Source organism: Rhinatrema bivittatum, chromosome 2 (genome assembly GCF_901001135.1).
Source record: "Rhinatrema bivittatum chromosome 2, aRhiBiv1.1, whole genome shotgun sequence".
Lineage (NCBI taxonomy): Eukaryota > Metazoa > Chordata > Amphibia > Gymnophiona > Rhinatrematidae > Rhinatrema > Rhinatrema bivittatum.
In genome coordinates this window covers 349,907,932-349,929,253 of record NC_042616.1, presented here as the reverse complement: position 1 = coordinate 349,929,253, position 21,322 = coordinate 349,907,932, and the positions used below count along the sequence as shown (strand labels likewise).

The window sequence follows — 21,322 nt, the reverse complement described above, 5'->3', positions numbered from 1 at the left end:
AACTTTTGCTGCTTGCTCTTCTACTCCCATGGCTCGGGTGGCAGAGCCAGGCCCATTAGTACTGCAGCCTCTTCTTCTAGCACTCATATTACTTGGGTCCTAGGGCAAGTTCAAGTAGTAGCATCTAGGGAAAATGCAGTGCTTGGTCAGGTAAAAAAGCAAGTTCCAAAAAAGAATACAAAAAACCAGCAGGAACTGGAGGGTCCTCAGTATGGATGCTAGATTAGAATCAAAGGAAGTGGAAGCAAATTTATTCAAGGGGGACCCTTTCTCAATGCACCGGCCTCCCGCCCCTCTCCGGATCTTCCAGTGTCCAGTCCTGTTCTATGTAAAAGTTGGCAACCCTAGTGCCTCCAGTAGCCCGGCATTTCATTTCGTCACTGCTTCCCCTGCCCCGTCAGCTCCCAAAGAATAGCTCAACAGGGAGCAGCCTCAACTATAAAAACAAAACAATACCCAGCAGATTTGGAGACAGACGCCAAGTATGGCTGTAAGCTTAAAGTCCACCTCGTGTGCCACGCCCCCATGCGTTCGGAGACCGTTTGTACTTCTTGTCACCATCTACACGCTCTCAATAAAGTTACTCCCCCCCAAGCGACGTTCCACGCTACCACCTCTACTGTGCGCATGCGTCCAAGATGCGTGGCGTGTGAGCTTTTGGCGGTGTTGGAACGAAAGCAGGGAGCCAAAAGCGGATCTAGTCCTAGCGGAGGACGCGTCTGGTGACGTAAAAGAGGAAGGTTCTCCCCCTCCCTTAGTCTCTCTTGCTCGCGGACAGCCTGCGGAGCGGCGGCTGTCACGTGGCTAGTACAGCGTTCTGTCCTCTCGCAGGTCGGTGGCTGCGGTCACCAGTGAAGAACCACAGAAGAGAGAACGGTACCGGAGAGGCCGCCGCCGCAGTGGAATGGCGGAGGCTCAGCCGCCAGGTAACCGCGGAGTTTAACACGTTGGCCGGGCTTCCCTTTCCCCGGCGTGCCAGTCCCTCGTGGCTGCTGAACGCCAACCGTCTACTGGAGGCGTGGGGAAGGAGCAATCCCGAAGTAGTCTCTACCCTTTCCCCAGTCAGCGGCTGCCGCCATCCTCAGTTGTGAATACTCGAGGACAGCCAATGTTGCTTGCGGGCAGCAGGGAGAAGGGAAGTAAGGGATAGCCTGTACCGCAACCGTCGCACACACCCGGACTGTCACGTGGTGCAGGTGCGCGATTCCTCCCCATCGTGACTGGCAGCCCATGCTATATCCGCCTTTATGTAATGCTATAAGAAGTGCGAATCGCTAGGCGTGGTGTATCGTAGCACATGGCTTGTCGTGAGGTTTCAAACTGAAGTAGTATGCTATGATGATTAAGTCACTTGATCTTTTTTTTTTTTTTTCCCCAAAACACACTTGGTAGTATAGCAAGCAGAAAAGATGCAGCACTCCCTCCCCCCACAAAGTAATGTAGATGGGCTGTTTCTCATGTCTCCAGAAATAATTTAGCTACCTATATACTACTATTTAAGTCCATTTTAAAGTAGCTTAATTCTTAAGATCTTTTTGTTTCTTCCCTACTGTCCTTTTTTAATAGCATTTCTTATTGTTCGAAAGTGTTTCTATTCTTGCCTACCTTCCTGCTTTTTAAAACACCTGTTCTTTCTGTCTCACTATTGTATGTTGGAGATCTGATAGAGATGGCAGGTGCTCTGGTGCATTGCACCACCTTTATCTTGTATTTATACCCAGCAGAAGGCTTCTACTACCAGCTTTTTAAGCCTCTTGTTTACCTCTCTCTTCCCAAAGGAAGTACTAATCCTGCCATCTGGTAGGTTTCCTTTTAACTTCAGCAAGGATGTTACTTATTTGGCCACAAGGGCCATTTGCTATGCTGTAGATGCAAACAAAAAAAATGCCAATAACATATAATACTATTAAATATATCCTTTCAGAACCATATGATTCTTATAAAGGTGTTAACAAACGCTGTTATGAGCAATATTTTTAATAACCAGTCAACAAGTTACTTTGTTTTTTTGATCATATAACTCAAAGCTGTCTTAAAACAAATCTGCATCACAGATGGTAATGGATTTTATTGTTAGCACGGAAATAAGTTGAGAAAAAACGTATAAACTGATTATAAACAGTGAAAATTCAAAAGGGCATGGGATAAATATTGTGGATCCCTTAAGGATGGAAACGATTAAAAGAGTGTATGGAGTAACTTGCAGGTGTGGCGGTTACTACCCTTACCCAATAAGCCTTGATACTATTGATGCAACTCACAAGATTGCTTTCTGCTTCAACTGCAAGGCATAACGGGGAATCGGATTTAAACAGCAACCAAGGACCCTGACTTTTATGGTGTGGGAAACTGATAAGCATGGGGTAACCTACAAGGCGCAGTAGATGTTACCATAAGTTTACTGGGCAGACTGGATGGACCATTTTGGTCCTTTTCTGCTGTTTTATTTATATATATATATATGTGTGTGTATATATATATATATATATATATATGTGTGTGTATATATTGTACTAATTTCATATATTTCTTGACTAGCTTTTAAGAAGCTGACATTCCCAGACCTAAGGAAAGGAGTTACAACCCTGAATCAATTAAGCATGATACTTCACTTGGAATACATATCCAGCGCAGCTCACTGCTTCAACAGGGGGGGGGATGAAGTAAAGAGGATTTATATTCAGACAACCAACAAGGACTGAATTGCACAGGCAGGTTAAACAAACGGGAGTAGCTTGCTTATTACGGTGGTTACTACCCCAAACCAATTAGCTAGATACTTCACTTAGCAGCTCCAGCACTGCTGTCTGTATTGATGGTAGGGATGGAAGAGAATTGGAATCAAAAAGTTACCAATAAGGGCCCTGACCTCAGCGGTCAGAGTAACAGATAAGTATGAAAACAAATAGGTGTGAAAGCTTGCTGGGCAGACTGGATGGGCTGTTTGGTCTTCTTCTGTCATCACTTCCTATGTTCCTATATATGAGTGTCAGCTCCTGAAAGCTAATCAAGTGATGTATTAAATTAGTTCAGTAAAAGTAATATATTATATAAATATATTACTTTTATTGGACTTAATTTAATAAAGTACTGATTGGTATTTTTTTGTTTCTCTGTTTCCATGTTTTTAAATGGAATAACACAGCAGGGAGGAAATACATTTTACTTGCAATGTAAATTTCAAAGTAGACAAAGCAGATGTCTAGATAGCCAGACATTATTGAATTAAGTAAAATACGCATCCAGCCAATGACTTTGGAATTTTCTGTGCATATATTGAACCCCTTTGTATTGACAGCACAGTTTACCACCATGCTCGCAAAAGAACATGTGCCATTATTTACTGAAATTTCTAGACTAATAATCTTAAAACCTTGCTCATAATAGATAATCTTCAAGCATAAGTTTAGTTTTGATTCATAGGACTGTGTTTTATGCAAAACAATGAAAACAAGACAAAACAAACTAAAAAAAAAATGATTAGGACCACCATCACTTTAACAAGAGGCAGTGAAAACAAAGACCAGGACTAACAGCAGCAATGTCAGGCCATTACTCATATATCATCTTATGTGGTATTTTATTGCATAAATTAACTTTCTCAATTAGCTGAAATAACATTGTATTGGCACTTATGCAGTGCTGGTTCTGTACAAGCACAATGAATGTACTTGGGGTATTGGAGAAAATCTTAAACACACATGGCTCACACTTCACATCACAGTCCATCCTGCTGTTGCTTCTTCCACCATATCCCTTCTGTTTCTGCACTTCACTAATTCGTTATTGCGCCTTCTTCCATCTGGTCTCCCTGCAGACATGTGCTTGTTGCTCCTGATTTTCAACTTGGTAGGAAATTTGTGCTTTGGATGGGTCTGTAATACTGGATGGGCTTGTAATACTGCCCAATGGAGGAGGTGTTAGGGCTGCTGTGGAGACTGTTGGACTATGCACTTATGCATGCACCCAATATGAAGATTCTGCTGGGTGAAGTCTGCATGGAATACCTCATAGCTGAAGAATACCACTTGCAATTTACTGTGTAAGAAAGTAATGTGCAGGCAACTAAATCTTGCATCAATGGCTGCATATTTGACACCCCTGAACTACAGCTTAGCTGTTCCTCAACTCTGTGTAGTGCTCTAGCTTAGAGAATCCATACTTTCTCATAGAGGCATTCTGTACTACCACAATGCACTAGCTATTGCCCTGTTTCCATAGATCAGAAGTCTGGTCTTTCAAGTCCTCCAAATGTCTATCAGGATAACCATTACTTTGATTTGTTAGAGAAGTCATTTTACTAAATTACATAAAGTAAATTAAATATGCAAACATATATCAAGAAATATGTATAAATGCCATAATAGCTTGATGCCAGAACAACTAGTATTGAGAGCTACAGTATTAACCCCATTTCCTCCAGCTGCCCTTTATAGGATCTAAGATACTAAGTCCGAAGATTGCAAGTGGCTATTATTGCTGTATGTAATAATAGCAGTAGTGGTCGATAAACATCCACAGCTTCCTCTGATCTTAGGGTCTGATTTTAATTCAGGCAAAGTCAGTTCAAAAAGTCTGCAAACCACTTTATTTGCACAGTTTTGAAATATGCATATTTTATTGAAACTTCTGGAGGGGAAAAATCCAACGAAAAATAATGGTAGCAAAATCTTATTCAAATGTTTTATAGTGCTTTTTGTTCATTTCTTAAATTTTGGATTTTCAGGCAAATGTTGCATAGTGATTTTTGCAGAAGGCTTGTCACAAATGTTTTCTCTTCCTGAAAGTTAAAGGAAACTAAATCTGTTAGTAAAAGATGTACTATTTCAGACAAACTGGGTTATTGACTTCTTGCTCTTATCTTTTGCCCAAATTTTTCCTGGCTTTCTGAGAGACTCTTCGCTTCTGAGAGTGAGATTGTAAGAATTCTGAGGTTGGAATCCAGCCTGCATGGAAATGTACAATGTTGTCCACTAAGCCATTGGACCAACTCTTATTTTGGGACTTGTGAAAAAGCCTTTTGATCTTTTAACCTATTACATGCTGTTTAGCTGGTTTGAGATCTAACAGGAGCACTGTAAGGTTTTAATTCAGAGTAATGTTTGTTTCCCTGAAGTTTCTTATTTCATGTTAATAGTATTTCATAATGGCTAATATTGTGTAAATGTTCACATTCCAGTCTCACAGAATTCCCCTTTGAATGCTCTCCAATTGATAACTTCCCTATCCAACTCCAAAGTTGCCAGTGATTAGTTACGTATAATATAAACATTTGGTGTTTGTCAAGGCTCTAAAGGAAAATGTACTTATTGGCTGTGAATAGAGCACATAAGCATAGTACTGCATCATGGAATATGGTTATCAGGTGTCTGAACATTCAGCATATACCGGTAATTTTTGCATTTTCATTTATAGAGAAGTGTGGTATTTTCTCCACAGTATTTGGGTAGAGCCAAATTTCAACACCAAAAACGGAGAAGTAGCACTACCTCAGAATTGAATTAAAAAAAAAAAAAAAATTCAGTGCTGAATCGAGTGGAGGAGGAAAGGAGTGGACACAGCCTACCTGGCACAGCAAAGGGTGAGACCTGTGAACTATCCAGCAACAGGTGAGGGATCGCCGGAATTGCTGACGTCATTGGCCAGTGCTGCGAGCATAAAAGCCTGCGGGAGTGTGGCGCACCCGCGCCGCCTAATCTGCGCATGGCTTAAATCAGCTTTGATTGATCCTGAAATTTTATGGGGTGTAAAAGGAAGGCAAAGTTTGTCACCTCCTCTCTGGCTTCACAAAAGTCAGGCCCCCATGGACGCACATGTTTGGAGGAGATCACCACAGAGGGAGAACTGTAGGGACATGTCTGATGTCTTTGTGAGCCCTGGCATTGGCCCAACACTTCTACAACCCCTAGCAGGAACATCTGCAGGAAACATCCACGTTAGAGATAACGCAAATGTAAATGACCTTGAAACTTCTTCTTAGTCACTGAAAATTGCTGAACCTCCCTGCTTGGAGTTAGAGCAACAAGAAGCAGGTGAACGACCTCTAATGATTAACATTGGTAGCGTATGGATGAACACTGTAGACACAGCTAATATAATGCTGGGGGATCTTTGGAGGATGCTGATTAAGCTGGACTCAAATATGTCTCGAATTCCTCCCTTGGGGCAACTGTTAATGGGAATAAAATAATTATTCAAGAACATGGGAAAAAGATAAATGATATAGAAACATCTGTTAATTTGTTTCTAGAAGTAGAAAATGTTAAAAAAAAAAAAAATTTGGAAAGTTTACATATCTGATAATGTATTACATTCAGACTTGGAAAGTTTAGAAAACTTTGAGTAAAAAATTTGCGTTTTGTAAGTTTTCCTATCACTAGATTGCTTTCTCCATATGAGATGTTTACGAAATACTTGAGAGAAATTCTAGCATGTGATCAGATACCATTAATATCTAAAACGTATTATTTCCCTGTCCAAATGAGTATTACACCTGGGAGGGAATAGGAGAATAGTATCTACCTTTTTGGAGGAAGCTGTAGACCTGATTAACAGGAGAGCAACATTGCTTGTATCATTTGTCTTAGAATTCATTTTTGATAAATTCTTTAAGAACAAAGATTTGTTATTTTGTGGGCAGAAGGTTTTCGTTTTTCCTGATGTCTCCAAGCCAACTCAGGCGAGGAGAAGGCAGTTTTTAGCCCTGAAAAATAAAACCTTGGAATTAGCAGCAACTTTTTATTTGAAATATCCTAGTAAGTGTTTTATTAATTTTCAAGGGAAAAAATATATATTTTCGGATCCTTCACGCCTGGAAACTTTTTTTGAGATAAAAGTGGGGAAAGAATGGGTGGAGCAGAACCAGCAATGTTAAGCCAGATGGCATAGAAATAGATAGCGCTCCCTCCTCCATTGATATTTGAGTATGGTTTTGTATTTATTTTTGTCAGGTCCCACCATTATGTTTTAGTGCATTATCTCTGTTGTATTATTTGTTTATTTATTTATTTAGCATTTTTTTTATATACCGAGGTATAGCAGAGTTGCCTTCACTCCGGTTTACATACAGAAACAACATTTGTTGGGAATATTTCTAATATACTGATCTATAAGATGTGACACTACCATTTATTATGCACAGAAATGTGATTTTGTATTCATAATTTGAAAATTCAATAAAGAGAAAATTATAAAAAAAAATTCAGTAAAACAAGTGGCAGAAGTGAAAAATTTTACAGTGTTGTAGTTGCATTAAAAACATCAATGCTTATTGTTTAAGGGTAGTAATCTCTATGCCTTCTGCTAAGGGTAGTAACCGCTGCGCCAGCAAGTTACCCCCATGCTCATGTTTCTTTGTTTTCGCACTTTAGCCTTTAGAGATCCACAGTGTTTATTCCATGCCCCTATAAATTCTCTGTTTTCGTCTTCGCCATCTCCTCCAGAAGGGCATTCCAGGCATCCATCACCTTCTCTGTGAAGAAATATTTCCTGATGTTTGTCACACCCCCCCCCCTCCTGGAGTTTCGTTTCCTACCCCCTTAGTTCTATTGTTTTCTTTCCAACTGAAAAGGTTCAAAGTTCATACATCATTAAAACCTTTTAGGTATCTGAAGGTCTGTATCTTTTTTCCCCTGCACCTCCTCTCTTCCAGGGTTTACATATTCAGCCTTGTAGGTTTTCCGATCTAGGCCCCAAACCATTTTGGTTGCCCTTCTCTGGACTGCCCCCATCCTGTCTTTATGCTTTTTGAGATTCGGGCTCCAAAACCATCTGAGCTGGGTTACATGCTGTTAAGAAGAATCTCACCTTTCTTGATTAGCCATAAGTTAAGCAGTGGGAATTCTTTATCCTTCAATAACACATTAGGCATCACCACTCAGGGAAAGGATCTTGGAATCATTGTGGAAAATACTTTGAAATCCTTGGTGCAGAGTGTAAGAACATAAGAACATGCCATACTGAAGGTGTGTGGCGGAGGATAAACAAGCAAATATAATATTAGGGAAGGATATCATAATGCAGAGTTGGGACCTCAAATGTGGTTACGAAAGCTTCAACTGGGGTCATAAGTTTCTCTAATGGAAGCATTCTTCAAGTATCAGTAGTAGTGGAAAGTAGCATGGAGCCTGTGAGCCAGCACACGCATTCAGACCCTGCAGGGGTTCATCTTTGCATGAGCTTCTGTGATAACTAGAAGCTGTTTGTGTGGAGGGATCGAGAATGCTACAGGACCTGTGAGCTTGCAGTGGCACACAGACCTCATGCTGACTTTCATTATTAATACAGCTGCTGCTGCAGATCACTGTCTGGCTTGGGACCAGCGATAAGAGGAAGCAGGGGAGGGCTGAATACGCATGGGCCAACGAAGATTCTCACTGCTGAGCCCAGCCAAGAGTAAAATTCGGCCCCTATCATTAGCCTGCCCTTATCTTCCCTTCAGGTGTCATCCACCTTTTGTCCCAAAGGAAAATATTGCAATTGACCCAGGATGGGGGCTGTTTGGATAAGAGGCTGTTTGAAAAGAGGGAGCAGATGCAAGAGAGGTTTGAGGTTAGATTGGCTGTGGAGGTGTGATGAAAGATCAGCTTAAGAACATAAGAAAATGCTATACTGGGTCAGACCCAAGGGTCCATCAAGCCCAGCATCCTGTTTCCAACAGTGGCCAATCCAGGCCATAAGAACCTGGCAAGTACCCAAAAACTAAGTCTATTCCATGTAACCATTGCTAATGGCAGTGGCTATTCTCTACGTGAACTTAATAGCAGGTAATGGACTTCTCCTCCAAGAACTTATCCAATCCTTTTTTAAACACAGCTATACTAACTGCACAAACCACATTCTCTGGCAACAAATTCTAGAGTTTAATTGTGCGTTGAGTAAAAAAGAACTTTCTCCGATTAGTTTTAAATGTGCCCCATGCTAACTTCATGGAGTGCCCCTAGTCTTTCTACTATCCGAAAGAGTAAATAACTGATTCACATCTACCCGTTCTAGACTTCTCATGATTTTAAACACCTCTATCATATCCCCCCTCAGTCGTCTCTTCTCCAAGCTGAAAAGTCCTTACCTCTTTAGTCTTTCCTCATAGGGGAGTTGTTCCATTCCCCTTATCATTTTGGTAGCCCTTCTCTGTACCTTCTCCATCGCAATTATATCTTTTTTGAGATGCGGCGACCAGAATTGTACACAGTATTCAAGGTGCGGTCTCACCATGGAGCGATAGAGGCATTATGACATTTTCCGTTTTATTCATCATTCCTTTTCTAATAATTCCCAACATTCTGTTTGCTTTTTTGACTGCCGCAGCACACTGCACCGTCGATTTCAATGTGTTATCCACTATAACACCTAGATCTCTTTCTTGGGTTGTAGCACCTAATATGGAACCCAACATTGTGTAATTATAGCATGGGTTATTTTTCCCTATATGCATCACCTTGCACTTATCCACATTAAATTTCATCTGCCATTTGGATGCCCAATTTTCCAGTCTCACAAGGTCTTCCTGCAATTTATCACAATCTGCTTGTGATTTAACTACTCTGAACAATTTTGTGTCATCTGCAAATTTGATTATCTCACTCGTCGTATTTCTTTCCAGATCATTTATAAATATATTGAACAGTAAGGGTCCCAATACAGATCCCTGAGGCACTCCACTGTCCACTCCCTTCCACTGAGAAAATTGCCCATTCAATCCTACTCTCTGTTTCCTGTCTTTTAGCCAGTTTGCAATCCACGAAAGGACATCGCCACCTATCCCATGACTTTTTACTTTTCCTAGAAGCCTCTCATGAGGAACTTTGTCAAATGCCTTCTGAAAATCCAAGTATACTATATCTACCGGTTCACCTTTATCCACATGTTTATTAACTCCTTCAAAAAAGTGAAGCAGATTTGTGAGGCAAGACTTGCCCTGGGTAAAGCCATGCTGACTTTGTTCCATTAAACCATGTCTTTCTATATGTTCTGTGATTTTGATGTTTAGAACACTTTCCACTATTTTTCCTGGCACTGAAGTCAGGCTAACCGGTCTGTAGTTTCCCGGATCGCCCCTGGAGCCCTTTTTAAATATTGGGGTTACGTTTGCTATCCTCCAGTCTTCAGGTACAATGGATGATTTTAATGATAAGTTACAAATTTTTACTAATAGGTCTGAAATTTCATTTTTTAGTTCCTTCAGAACTCTGGGGTGTATACCATCCGGTCCAGGTGATTTACTACTCTTCAGTTTGTCAATCAGGCCTACCACATCTTCTAGGTTCACCGTGATTTGATTCAGTCCATCTGAATCATTACCCATGAAAACCTTCTCCATTACGGGTACCTCCCCAACATCCTCTTCAGTAAACACCGAAGCAAAGAAATCATTTAATCTTTCCGCGATGGCCTTATCTTCTCTAAGTGCCCCTTTTAACCCCTCGATCATCTAACGGTCCAACTGACTCCCTCACAGGCTTTCTGCTTCGGATATATTTAAAAAAGTTTTTACTGTGAGTTTTTGCCTCTACAGCCAACTTCTTTTCAAATTCTCTCTTAGCCTGTCTTATCAATGTCTTACATTTAACTTGCCAATGTTTATGCTTTATCCTATTTTCTTCTGTTGGATCCTTCTTCCAATTTTTGAATGAAGATCTTTTGGCTAAAATAGCTTCTTTCACCTCCCCTTTTAACCATGCCGGTAATCGTTTTGCCTTCTTTCCACCTTTCTTAATGTGTGGAATACATCTGGACTGTGCTTCTAGAAAGGTATTTTTTTAACAATGACCACGCCTCTTGGACATTTTTTACTTTTGTAGCTGCTCCTTTCAGTTTTTTTCTAACAATTTTTCTCATTTTATCAAAGTTTCCCTTTTGAAAGTTTAGCACGAGAGCCTTGGATTTGCACACTGTTCCTTTTCCAGTTGGGAATGGCAGAAGGATTGGAAGGTGAGAGGAGATGACAGGGGAAAGGGAATAGGGGTGGGTGATAGTGGATCAGTTGGGGGTTATAAGAAGGGCTAGAGGGGGTGAGAGAGAAGGAATGGGCTGGGAAGGCGAGGGGAGAAGATTGAGACAAGGTCTTCTGCAGGGGTGGAGTTTGAAAGAAGGGAAAGGGATTGTACACCTAATTTATTTTGGTCATACTTGTGAATTTTCATGAAACGAAATGGGGTCACATTTGCTAAAAGCTTGGGAAGCCTTGTTTTGATCCATGTGTCCACACCTTGAGTGTTGTGTACAGTTCTGGTTACGCCATCTTAAAAAAGGTATAGTAGTTAGGGTACAGAAAAGGTGAGCAAAATGATAAAGGGGGATGGAACTTCTCCCCTAAGAGGAAAGGCTAAACAGTTTTAGGTTCTTCAGCCTGGGGAAGAAATGGTTGAGAGGAGATATGATAGAGGTCTATAAAATCTTGAGTGGGGTGGATCTGGCAAATAACAAACATAGACCTATCTAACGCAGAAAACGCCACTTCTCCTGGCTCGACATCACAAAAACAATCGCAGACAAACCCCATGATAAAAAAAAAAAACCAATAAACCCAAAACACCAGAACCAATGGTATAAGGACAACATCAGATTAGCCAAACGTGAACTCCGAAAAAAAGAGAACCTGGCAGAACAACAAAACAACCCCACTGCTTACCGCCTACCGATCACACTTATAATAGGGCTTCCACCCTACCGGGTGTCGACGCCTTCTGGTTGTGATCACTGGCGGTCTCCAGCTACTATCAATTGGTCAGGGTAATCCTGTTCATTTAAACGATCGGTCAGCTACAGCTTTGCAAGGAAGATTACTGAATTGCTTCACTTCCTGGGGGGGTATATGTACCCGTGCTGACGTCAGATCCGTCTCCAACTGCTAGCACGAGCACACAATACCCATTTGTTTTGAGTCCATCTGCATACACTAAAGAAAAGGAGATTATCAGGTAAGTAATCTCAACATTGGATAAGTCCTTGGAGGAGAAGTCCATTACCTGCTATTAAGTTCACTTAGAGAATAGCCACTGCCATTAGCAATGGCAACATGGAATAGACTTAGTTTTTGGGTACTTGCCAGGTTCTTATGGCCCGGATTGGCCACTGATGGAAACAGGATGCTGGGCTTGATGGACCCTTGGTCTGACCCAGTATGGCATTTTCTTATGTTCTTAAGAATCCACGACCTTTAGGAGCTTGGTTAAGCGAATCCAAGACCATTGTATGGGGGCTACTAAACTGTGAATATTGTTCAGAAGGTGCACTGGTGAAGCCTGTAGAACATATCGCAAATGCAAAGGAGCAACTATAGCCTTCTCACCCTGGAGGTTTAACATAAAAGGGCTTGTTCAATAACCATTCCAGCACCATTTGTAAATTACTGGCCAAATTATAAACTACTAAGTCTGGAACCCCCATTTCCCCCATTTTCCCCTGGTCCTATCTCTCCTTCAACCAGTCTAAGGGAATCCTTGGCTTTTTCCCCTGCCAAATAAAGTGGCAAAGCAGTTTATCCATGTGTAGAATGTCCTTATGCTTTATCTGCATGGGGAGATTTTGGAAGGATGATTATTTTAAAAAGTTTAATTTGGCCTCCCAATAAAAGGGGCAAGTCCCAACCAAGCCTGTAATTTATCCCTGGAAAATATCAATAATTTGGAAATTATTAAATTATAGAGAGCCGACAGATTAATGGGAACTTGTAAACCCAAGTTTTTAATACTACCATCAACCCAGTGTAATAGAAAATGAGCACCCCATCTCTTTAAGAGATTCAGGGAAAGCCAGTGCTTCAGACTTATCCTTATTTAAACGAAGACCAGAAAACCCCCCCACCAAAATCCCTGAAAGTATCTAATAGAGAACCCAACGACTTGACAGGGTCATCAGGTAGTCATCGGTGAAGGCCGTATATTTAAACATCAGGTGTCCCAATCTTTTTCCCTGCACCACTTCAGATAACTGAATGTGATTCAACAGGGGCTCTAAAGTCAAAAGAAATAAAGGGGATACAGGACAGCCTTGTCTAGTACCACAACCAATGGAAAAGAAAATAGAATGCAATCCATTAACTATGATTGATGCTTTTGGTTGATGGTATAATAACCGGACTGCATTAAAAAAGAGACCATTCAACCTGATATGGTAAAGAAGATAAAATAAATACCCCCATTCCACCCTATCAAACACTTTTTTTTTTTTTTTTCCCAGGATCGAAACTAACCACCAGATAGGGTTCACCGGTCCTCTGATACAGCTTCATAGCTGCTAACAAAAGTCTAACATTAGTGAGGGCGTATCGTCTACAAACAAACCCCACCTGGCCAGGCCTGATAGTCTAGCGGTGACCTTACCTTCCATTATCTGCCAATATTTTTGCAAATGGCTTCTGGTCAAAATTTAAAACAGGCCAGTAGGAAGCTGGAGAAAGAGGGTCTTTACCAGATTCAGGTATGAGAGTAACAAGAGCGGGATATGCCCCAGTGATAATCAAAGCGATTAAAAACCATGCTTAGAGGAGCACAAACTGAATCAACCAAAATTTTAAAAAAATTATGCATTAAACACATCAGAGCCAGGAGCTTTTAAGTGCTTGGCCTGACAGATGCCAGCATTTATCTCCCCTCACTTATTGGTCGATTCAGCCAGTTAAGTTGTTCATCAGAGAAGTGGGGTATCTTCAATCTGTTACAGAAAGCATAATTTGTTTTATAAATATCCCCCCAGTGTCTTCGGATAAAAATTACCAAGACATCTGAACCCATCTTTAGCCTGTTGGAAAGGCAGAGAGGACCTGAACCTACTCTCTATGGAGCAAGGGTCCAGAAGAAAAATTGAGGATTTGTTTATTAACTTTGTATCCCAAGGCTCTACCATACTCAGCAAGAACATCTAGCAGCTAAGGAATGGTAGTCTGGCAATCTGATAGAAAATGCAAAACATTGTTGGCATATAGCAAGATCTTATGGGTTTTTCCAGCAAATTTAAGTCCACTGATTAGCAGGTCTTTTCGTATCAAAGAGGCCAAAGCCTCTATGGCAAGGTCAGATAACAAGGGTGACATGGGCAACCCTGTCTGGTGCCTCTTAGTATTGGGAAGGAGTCAGACAAGGCACCATTGGTAAGGACCCTAGCCTCTTGATGCACATAAAACGCCCACACTCCCATTATGAATTGTGGAGCTATCCCATATTTGCTAAAAATATGAAAAAGAAACCGCCAATGCAGGCGGTTGAAGACCTTTTCTATGTCCAGGCCCACAATGTCCCCAAATCTAGTATTCCTTCATGCCACTGTCTTGATATTGAAAACCCTCTGGGTATTTGCCGAGGTCTGCTTGTCTTTAATGAATCCTGTCAGATCAGGGTACACAACATCTAGCATTATTTTTTCCAGTCGCATTTGTAGCACTTCAGTGAGAATTTTTATATCTGCATTAAGCAACGAGATCCTGTGTAGCATCTCTGCCCTTTTTATGGAGAACTATGATGTTAGCATCTGTTATTTGGTAGGGACAATTGGGATTATACTATAAATGCTGGAAAGCCATGGTCCTTGCTGTGGAAAAAGATTGTCGAGGTGGTGTCCATCATAAGGGCATTTGCCATTTGGCAGCTGTTGCACCGATAATTGAATTTCATCCAAAGTAATTGGCTCAGCTGATTTCTCATTTTGCACGTCAGTCACCTGAAGTAAGTAAACACCCTCATTCAGCTCGTGGAAGGACATACCCTTCTCCTTAGCATAAAGTCTGGAGAAAAATTCAGTGATCATATGGTTAATACCTGCCATTTAATATATAGTGGCTACCTTGAAGGTACGAATATCCGCAATAGTATTACTAACTAGTTTCTTTTTCAATAGCCGGGCTAGAAGCTTGCGGTCTTATTACTCTGCTCATATATTTTTTGTTTTAAAAAATGATATGACCTTTCTACCTGCTGTATTTAGATACTGTTTAGTTCAGCCTGATGCTGCTGAAGCTCTTTCCATACCATCCATGAGCTCCTATCCTTATGTTGCTTCTCCAGCAGCTGGATCTGCTGAATAGGTGAAGTCTCACATTTAGCAGACTGCCTTTTAACTTGACTGGAAAAGTTGATTTTCCCCCATAGGACTGATTTAAATGTTTCCCATAACGGTACCGGGTTATAGTTCTCTTTGGGGTGTATTTGCTGGAAGTCTAGATTAGAGTTGAGCACTAACGGTACAAAATCATCTCTGCCCAATAATGAAGTGTTGCGCTTCCATTTTTACTGCCCTGTCCGGCCTGCATCACCATCAAAGGCAGTAGCACTGGACTATGGTCGATAACTCTGCTGAGAGAATATCTGCAGCCCTAACAACTGAAAATAGCTGTTCTGAACATAAACGATACAGCTGTACGTTTGAGTGGCAGAGAAGCACGTATAGTCTCTGCTAGAAGAATATTATGGTTGCCACACATCTAACAAGTCTAATGATTTCATTAGAAATTACATTCTCCCTCAGTTTCACATGACCAGTTGCCCTGCTAGACCTGTCCATTTGTGGGTTCAAACACACATTTCCAGTCCCCTCCCACCACTATTTCACAGCTGGACCAATATAAGTCATCATATTTTATTATGGCTACTGCCTGGACACAATACCCTTATTCAATAAACATACACATGGTTACTGTGACTCCAACATCACTCTAAGCTTCAACAGCAAGAGGAAATGTGGAAAAAAGGATTTGCACTCACAAAGCCGGGAGTAGCTGGCTTGTTACGGCGGTTACTACCCCAAACCAAATGTGCCTGATACTTCACTTTCGATGCATATCCAGCATAGCTCTCTGCTTCAACGGCAGGGGAGAAAAGAAAAAAAAACAACTGATACTTCACGCATATCCAGCATAGCTCTCTGCTTCAACGGCAGGGGAGAAGAAAAACAACCAATAAGGGCTGTATAACATAGTCTGGGTTAAAACAAATAAGCATGGGTGTAGCTTGCTTATTGCGGCGGTTACTACCCCTATTACCCCTAACTAATCAAGCTAGATATTTCACTTGGATGCAGCTCCATCACTGCTCTCTACATTAATGGTGGGGGAGGAAGGGAAACAGAACCAAGAGCTAAAAGAAACAGATAAGTATGAGAGAAAAAATGTGTGAAGCTTGCTGGGCAGACTGGATGGGCCGTTTGGTCTTCTTCTGCCGTCATTTCTATGTTTCTATGTGTCTATGTAAATTTGTGTTCATGTTGGTGCATTGAAATTGATGAGTCAATTGTGATTCCCAGGTTTCTTGCAGTTTGTGAGATGGTGATTGATTGGGAGTCAAAGGAAAAAAGATTGGGTGTGTTTTCCACTGTGTGACGTGATAGGATAATGATTTCAGTTTTGGAGATATTGAGGGCTAGTTTATTTCTTTGTAGCCATCTTTGGATGGTCGTGAGGCAATAGGTGAGGAAGGATTCAGTGAGGGTTCAAGTTGCCCTAAGGGGAGAAAAGAATTGAATGTCATCAGCACAGATCTTATAGTGGACTCAAAGGTTGGTAAGGGTACGACATAATGGAGTAGGGTAAAGGTTGAATAAGGCAGTATATAGAGCAGAGCCTTGAGGTACCCCAGAGCCCAGGGGCAGCAGAGGGGGAAGTGAAGGAGTCCATAGTGACTTATTGGGCTCTCTTGTTCAAGTAAGATGAGGATCAGGCCAACACGGAGCCAGAAATCCCAATGGAGCTGAGTCTTGAGAGTAGGATGGTATGGTTGACGGTGTCAAAAGCGACAGATGTCGGAAACAAAGGAGGAATACTGAGTCGTCATGGAAACCTTGTCTCACTGTGTGAGAGCTGGAGAGCAGCAGCAGTTCAGTGCAGTGGTGCTTTCTGAATGAGAATTGGTATTGGTTGAGGATATTGTTCGTGTCAGTGTAGTTGCAGAGTTGGTGAAGCACTGCTGTTTCTAAGTCTTTGGCCATGACGGATAGGGTGGAGATCAGGCAGTAATTGGAGATGATAGTAACATCAGCTGAGTGTTTGGTTGGCCTGAAGCTTGTTAATGTGTTTCTTGTAGCATCGCTTATGAGTGTGTGTTTTAAGATACTTGTAAAGCCTTTTTTGTTTTGTTGGGGAAACTGTACCTCTGACATTAAAGGAAATATTCACCTGATTCAGAGTCATCTGTGGTATACCATATATAGATATGATTTCACTGTATGTGCTATATTATTGACTTGAAAGCCCCTGCTCCAGATAGGTATAGATGAAATAGTGATCTGCTCTTTTTCTTTAAAACCCCCCATACACAACTCTTAAAAACCTCAAACTTAGAAACCCTAATCATTCCAAAACAATCACCCCAAGACCTGCATAGGAAAGGAGGGAGCATATAGACCCCAAGATTGACCCTTCATTTCCAGGGCCAGCACTGTAAACCCTCACACTGAGTCATAGGGCAAGCATGTCTGTCAGGCATGAGAACACCCAACCCAAGGCCTGATGCATGCTGCCACAAACAGTTCTTCCCATCCCTGAGAACCCCCCCCCCCCCAACTTCTTGAACACATCCGCCCAGAACCCACCCAACAAGAACTGCAACCTCTCCCCTCCTACCTCCATACTCCACCTATCAACTGGAATCTTGTTCTCCTCCATGAAAGCTGCAGCCACAGTATGAAGTCCTAGTGAGCACATCAAATTGTGGTGCTCTGCATAGGCCTGTGATGGTCCCAGCAAGATTGATTGATTGATTGTGACTCCCGAGTAGAGAGAGTTCTGGCCATGCGATGTCATCGCCGCTTGTGACCCAGCACAAGTATATGGCCCATCTTATAGTGGTAATATTCTTGCTGCCATTTTGTACCAGATAAAGGAGCGGGCATTGCTTTATATGCTCCAGATGTTGTCCAATAAACTCAGTTCCTCTCCCCCGACTCTTCATGAACACTACAAAATTGTCCAAAAAAAAAAAAATAGCATAACAGTCCCCCAGAAAATCCATCACCACCCTACCCCTAACTATCGCATACAGTGAGCTCCTGGCTCCTTTTAAAACAGCACTTAGTTTCCTGCATCATGGAATGTGCTAACAGCAGGCAATCAGGCTGTGGTGGAGATACTGGTATCACAGTGCAGACCTTTAGTAAACTGCTCAGCTTCTTTAGCTTTTTAAACAATAAATTGGATGCCACTATCACTGCACACATGCAACTTAACAGGATATCCCACTTGAGTGAAGCAGCCATTTGACTTCAGCAAAGCTTTGTCATTTTGGCAAGTCTGCTGAAAAATATTGGACATGTACATGCGATGGCCTCTGTAGCTAGATCATGTATGTTCCTGGTCGCCTCCATAATTTTGCCTTTGTCACTAAAGCTGTGAAGATGAACTAGCACTGCACAGGTTTGAGCATATCCGCTTGGCTTTGGCGCCAACGCTCTGTGGGCCCTGTCTACTTTTGAGAATTGGTTTGCCAGATTGTACATTTAAAACTTGCGTGAAGCCACTTAGTGAAAAAGCCGAATGGGTCCGAATTCTCTGTTACACTCCTGCTCGCGGTCCCAGCCACGAGCAGGTACTTACCTCCGCAGCACGGAGCCACCGACATTCTTCGCGGCAGGAGTTGCAGCCAGCTCTTCTCCTTCACCGTGGCAGGAGCCGCAGACTTTGGAGTGCCTCTCCTGCATGGCGGGTGCTGTCGCCATGCTCTAATGCAGCTGGAGCCGCTGCGACACCCTCTCCATCTTCATGGCCCGGAGGCCACAGTCCCCGGTCTTGCCTGGCAGCTGGAGCCACCCTTGGTGTCTCTTCAGCGGCAGGGAGCCGCTTCCAGCTTTGGGGCCTGCTCCAGAGCCCAGCTCCTTCTCTCCGCTGTCCATGGTCCTGCCCACTTCCCCTAAGGAAGATTTAAAGGGCCAGCACTTTTGACCCCACCTGGACTCCTCCCTGGGCGTCTTCTGATTTGCAGCCCTATTTAAGGGCCCTCCTTCACTCTGTCCTTGCATTTTCAAGGGGTTAGTCCTCCCTGAGACTTCTCGTCTTCACTCCTGCTGGCATTCCTTGTTCTTCGTGGGCTCCTGGTCTCTGCTGATGTTTTGGGGTTCCGTGATCCAGTCCTGATGTTCCTTCTCTGTCCATTTCAGTATGGATTTCAGAAATTCCATAGTACTGAAGCCCTCCTCCTTTCCTTGTCAGACAGACTCATTAAAGACCTAGATAAAGGACAATCATATATTCTAGCCTTCTTAGACATATCCTCAACATTTGACACAATCAGCCACAATATCCTCATGCAACGACTTCACGAAATTGGAATCACAGGTGCTGTTCATAATTGGTTCAAATCATATCTCAGTAATCGAAACTACAAAGTCAAAATTGGAAATCACGAGTCCAAACCCATACCTCTTGTCCAAGGAGTCCCGCAAGGTTCCTCGCTATCCTCCACCGTTTTCAACATTTACCTCCTACCGCTCTGTCATCTCCTATCCGATCTCAAGTTTCCCCACTATATTTATGCAGATGATGTTCAGATTCTTATCCCAATATCTGACACCCTCCCTAAAGCTATGAACATCTGGGAATCAACACTCCTAGCTATTAACAAACTGCTATCCAACATTCTCCTTGCCCTTAACACGGCACAAACCGAGATAATGCTTATCTTCCCACAAAATCGGCCTAATAATCTCCCCCTACTTCGCCCCCAATCTCTACCAATCCCGTTCTCCCAACAGGTACGAGATCTAGGGGTCATGCTAGACAGCCAAATCAACCTGAAGAAATTCATTAACACCACTCTGAAAGAATGTTTCTTTAAATTTTATTTATTTATTTATTTTTATATACGGAAGTATCAGTGTTGGCCTTCACTCCAGTTTACATTTGAACAACATTATACATAGGAACTCAAAAACATTATACGTAAAATTCATGATAGGAATGTGGTAACAGTGAATATTAGAATCAGGGGATAGCTGTAACAAGAGATAACAAGCCTAACAGGAAACGACGGATTAACAAAAGGGTAAAACTGGTAAATTGGCGGAGAAACAGTTGATCTAGCAAGGTAAGTGAGGTGACTAGTCGCATGACTGGAGGGAGGGTACACACCCTAAATTACGTTTTTAATTACACACCCTAAAGAAATTAAAACCTTTACTCCACCAATCAGACTTTCATATAGTACTACAAACTATAATATTGTCTAAAATTGATTATTGTAACTCACTTCTCCTAGGCCTACCCACTACAAATTCTACAAAACACAGTTGCACAGATACTTACGAACACATTTCACCTGTACTTAAGGAACTGCACTGGCTCCCTATCGCATCCCGAATCCAATATAAAACTCTTTCCATCATACATAAGGCTCTCCACAACCCTGAAATGAACTGGTTCAATGATTCACTAGTATTCCACAAACCTTCTAAACCAACCAGGAACCAATACCTTGCTTCCATACGCTCACCTTCCCCTAGAAACAACAACCTGGCATCTACCAGACCATGTGAGCTCTCCATAGCTGGCCCCGCCCTATGGAACAAAATGCCTGTAGACCTTCACCAGGAGGACTGCCTAAAAATCTTCAAAAAAAACCAAAACTAAAGACGTGGTTGTTCACACAAGCGTACACCTAATCCTACCCTCCTTACACTCCCAGCATCTTCCTCGGCTACACTCTTAAGATGTCCCCATATTGAACAGCCTTGTAAGTGATTGTAAATAACCCTACTGCTCTGTACATAGAAACATAGAAATGACGGCAGAAGAAGACCAAATGGCCCATCCAGTCTGCCCAGCAAGCTTCACACATTTTTTCTCTCATACTTATCTGTTTCTCTTAGCTCTTGGTTCTATTTCCCTTCCACCCCCACCTTTAATGTAGAGAGCAGTGATGGAGCTGCATCCAAGTGAAATATCTAGCTTGATTAGTTAGGGGTAGTAGCCGCCGCAATAAGCAAGCTACACCCATGCTTATTTGTTTTACCCAGACTATGTTATACAGCCCTTATCGGTTGTTTTTCTTCTCCCCTGCCGTTGAAGCAGGGAGCTATGCTGGATATGCGTGAAGTATCAGTCTTCTCTCATGCTGTTGAAGCAGAGAGCCATGCTGGATATGCATCGAAAGTGAAGTATCAGGCACATTTGGTTTGGGGTAGTAACCGCCATAACAAGCCAGCTACATAAGTTACCTTTATATTCAACTGCTTTTGTCTCATACATATTGCATTTAGGCATTTTATTCTGTTAATTGCTTCATATGTACCTGTTTTCTTGTTTGTCAAGCGCATATTATGCGCAGTTTCACGTTTACTGTAAACAGATGTGATATCCCTGATGAATGTCGTTATATAAAAACCCTTAAATAAAATGTTCCGCCAT

At 42.0% G+C, this 21,322-nt stretch overlaps 1 protein-coding gene across 1 annotated transcript in view; it reads left to right on the top strand.

Annotated features, from left to right (window-relative positions):
- Nucleotides 1-427: 427 nt before the first annotated feature.
- Nucleotides 428-21,322, top strand: part of NFX1 (nuclear transcription factor, X-box binding 1) — a 572,380-nt gene continuing 551,485 nt past the window's right edge. The window contains 1 exon segment of the mRNA XM_029589884.1: nucleotides 428-926. Coding sequence (XP_029445744.1) covers nucleotides 905-926 — 22 coding nt within the window. The 5' untranslated portion in view covers nucleotides 428-904.